This window comes from Rutidosis leptorrhynchoides, chromosome 7, assembly GCF_046630445.1.
Source record: "Rutidosis leptorrhynchoides isolate AG116_Rl617_1_P2 chromosome 7, CSIRO_AGI_Rlap_v1, whole genome shotgun sequence".
Classification (NCBI taxonomy): domain Eukaryota; kingdom Viridiplantae; phylum Streptophyta; class Magnoliopsida; order Asterales; family Asteraceae; genus Rutidosis; species Rutidosis leptorrhynchoides.
In genome coordinates this window covers 322,569,495-322,572,987 of record NC_092339.1, presented here as the reverse complement: position 1 = coordinate 322,572,987, position 3,493 = coordinate 322,569,495, and the positions used below count along the sequence as shown (strand labels likewise).

General features: G+C 34.9%; 1 protein-coding gene across 1 annotated transcript; it reads right to left on the bottom strand.

Annotated features, from left to right (window-relative positions):
* Positions 1-1,294: 1,294 nt before the first annotated feature.
* On the bottom strand, positions 1,295-3,141 carry LOC139860238 (F-box protein CPR1-like). Its single transcript, XM_071849008.1, has 2 exons — positions 3,053-3,141; positions 1,295-2,760 (listed from the first exon to the last, which is right to left on the bottom strand). Exons 1-2 carry the CDS (start codon positions 3,139-3,141, stop codon positions 1,749-1,751), a joined length of 1,101 nt encoding a protein of 366 aa, XP_071705109.1. The 3' UTR covers positions 1,295-1,748.
* Between the last annotated feature and the right edge of the window lie 352 nt (positions 3,142-3,493).

Here is a 3,493-nt window from a genome sequence, read left to right as displayed (position 1 = left end):
TACCAAAAGACACTGGAATGGGATCAAACACATATTTCGATACCTTCGAGGAACTACTGATTTAGGATTATTTTATTCTAACGAATCAAAACAAGATTTGGTTGGTTATGCAGATGCAGGTTATTTATCTGATCCACATAAAGCTAAATCTCAAACTGGATATGTATTCCTAAATGGAGGTACTGCAATATCATGGCGTTCTCAAAAACAAACACTTGTTGCTACATCGTCAAATCATGCCGAAGTGATTGCATTACATGAAGCTACTCGAGAATGTTTTTGGTTGAGATCAATGACACAACTCATTACTGATTCTTGTGGACTAGAACGCGATAAAAGTCCAACAACTATCTATGAAGATAATGCAGCTTGCATAGCACAGATGAAAGAAGGGTATATCAAAAGTGACCGAACAAAACACATACCACCTAGATTCTTCTCATACACTCAAAATCTCATTAAGGACAACCAGATTGAAATGAGATATGTGCAATCTAACAAAAACTCTGCTGATCTTTTCACGAAAGCACTTCCAACTGCTATTTTCAGAACACACGTTCATAACATTGGCATGAGACATGTTCAAAAGATGTAACAGCTGAAGCGATGTCTACTTGAGGGGGAGTCAACTCCATGCTGCACTCTTTTTCCCTTAGCTAAAGTTTTTTCCCACTGGGTTTTCTTTAGCAAGTTTTTTAACGAGGCAGTAATTTATAGTTGATCTTCAACAAAATAAAATTGCTATCCAAGGGGGAGTGTTATAATAATAATAATAATATAGATATGGATAGTCAATTTTGGTGTATACATATAGTCAATTTTGATACACAAAGTATGTATTTTTATATTGAGATTTTAGGCTATAAATACTCATGAATGCAAGCATTAAACTTGCACCATTTCTCACACTTACAAAGTGTTTCTTTCTTTCTCTCCATTATCATCTTTGTTCTTACACTTCATTATTAGTATTCTAAATCAAGAATCAAATCACTAAAGGTAGTTATAAGCCTACTGAATTATAACATCAAGAATCAAACCACTAAAGGTAGTTATAAGCCTACTGAATTATAACATCAAGAATCAAACCACTAAAGGTAGTTATAAGCCTACTGAATTATAACACAAATATCTTAGTCTATTGACCAATTTAAAATCCGACTACTTAGCTTAGTTTTACTGTCATTAAATAAAGACTATATTGGGTGTCCCACATGTAGCGACACGACTTAAGAGGTTAGAACATAATACAATCACCAACTAATGTGTGAGAATGGTGTCTCGCATGTAGTCACATAATTATCTCATTCAAACAAGTCAACTGTTATAGCATAATCCGGTTAATCACTCAATAAACAATCCAACACTAGAGGTTCCTACTTCTAAGATAACATAAAAATGATGAACCCTCTTCCAATCATGACGCATCCCAGGAGAGACAAAGCAATCTTCTCTTGGATCATGAAACTGCATTCCGTTTGAATTCAATCACGATGAACACTCACCCGGTCATGATGCATCCCGTTTGTATACAAATATCAGGATGTTGTGAGATTTTGAAGAGATGCTCTAGCCGGCTTTATGAAGAGAGGAGGATACAAAATTAGGAATTGTTGGGCAAAAACCAAATCACAGCATGTGAGTGAATAGTAATACGGAACCTGTTAAAACCAATGCGAAGCTACAAAAACCATCCGAACCGAATCCCATGCCACTCCTAATTTAGTAAGAGGATGAGTAGTGACAGGTTAAACTGAGTGTCCAATTAAGCATTCTTCAGAAAGTATTAGCATTTCCTTTTCGTAAACGAGTAGAAGTTTCCCATTGACATAGAAAACGAATGGTAAAAAAAACTTGGTCATTTTTTTGAGTCCATAAAGTTTTATGTTAGTCCAAGATCCTTTTACCCCGTACTCATTCATTAACCAAACTTCACCCTCAGACATCGAGAATATCGCAAGCTTTTCATCAACAGCAGAAACTCTGCAAGCTTTATACAAGATATCAACATCATTACCATTACCTAACATAGTAGGTGATGGCACTTCACTGAAATTCTCATCTGCCAAACTAAATGCAACGATTACTTTTATTTCATCAGGGACCTTTTTAGCTACCCAATGAAATGACCCGTTAACTAAAGCTTTAGATGTTATATGATACCGATCATAGTTATCAGAATAATCAATCACCCGCGTCCAAGTATTTCTTCTAAAGCTATAAACATGCACACACATAATATCATGACCATTCAGATTCATAAAAAGATTGATGGTAACAACCTTGAAATCATCAGTCACAGAATCATAACCCAGTTCGCGCATCATACAAACTACAAAGTCATGACCCTCGATTTTAAGATCACAAACTGGCAATTCCAAGAATTCTCTTGTTGTTGGGTTTGAAACCATGAGTGTCTCATACCACGAACAACGGCGAAAAGCAGACAACAAAACAAGGCCATTGCAAGAACCATAGATTTTGTGGTTCTTATCAGGTACGTGTAAGTGAAACTTTGTTGAGGGTGTTTTGATGGTGTTTTGATGAAACGGGATGAAATAAGGATCGGTACGGTTCGGATGAAAGAAGAGGTAGTTTCGGTTGAGGGTGTTTTGATGGGTTCTGATAAATTGTGGTGATGAAAGTAGAGATAACCACTCTTTTGAAACACACCTGAATTGACCAACAGATTTGGACGGGAGACGATATAGGATCTCAGTAATTAACTCAGATGGAATACTAATATTGCCATTTTTAAAGCTTCAATAATTAAGTTCAGACTGCAAAAAAAAAGGAGAGCAATATGATTATTATCAACATCAAATCCACAAACTAACAGACAAATTTTAGTAAGCGCATCTTCAATTTAACCTAAAAATTGAGAACCCTAATTTTTTTTACCTAAAACGAAATTAAACCCTTCAGAAGGTATGATATCCGACGACAGTTAAACCACAACGATGCAAAGAAGATAGAAATATATCACCAGCAATCGATGAAATGCGATTATAATTTCAATTAGGGCACACATAAAACCCTAGATAATCGTTACATAGAAAAACGGAATAAAAGGCTGCCGACGGTAACACTCTGTAGTTCCAACTTTCTTTTGGCTGTAGGTGATGATGATAATTTAACCATTTCTTTTCTTTTTCTTCTCCAGTTTTAGTTTTATTTTCATCATGAAAAATGGGATAACAAATGGAAAAAAGAAAAGTAAAAAAAAAATAAAAAAATGAAGAGATTTTTTTTTTTTAAAAAAAAGACATAATCTAAAGGCAAAATTGCTAAAATAGTCCCCGTATTTTTATATTTTTTGTTTAAACTAGTTGTGGAGCCCTCGCTTCGCGCCGGGGGCTCCGTTTTGAATGCGAGTTAAAAAAAAAAGTCTTGATCTATTTTGTAAAAAAGAATTTTTTTCGACATAACATTGAAGGGTTGTTCCTTTTGTGAAAGTTGCTTCTTTTAGCGTTCGGGTTTTATTTTAAAAAGA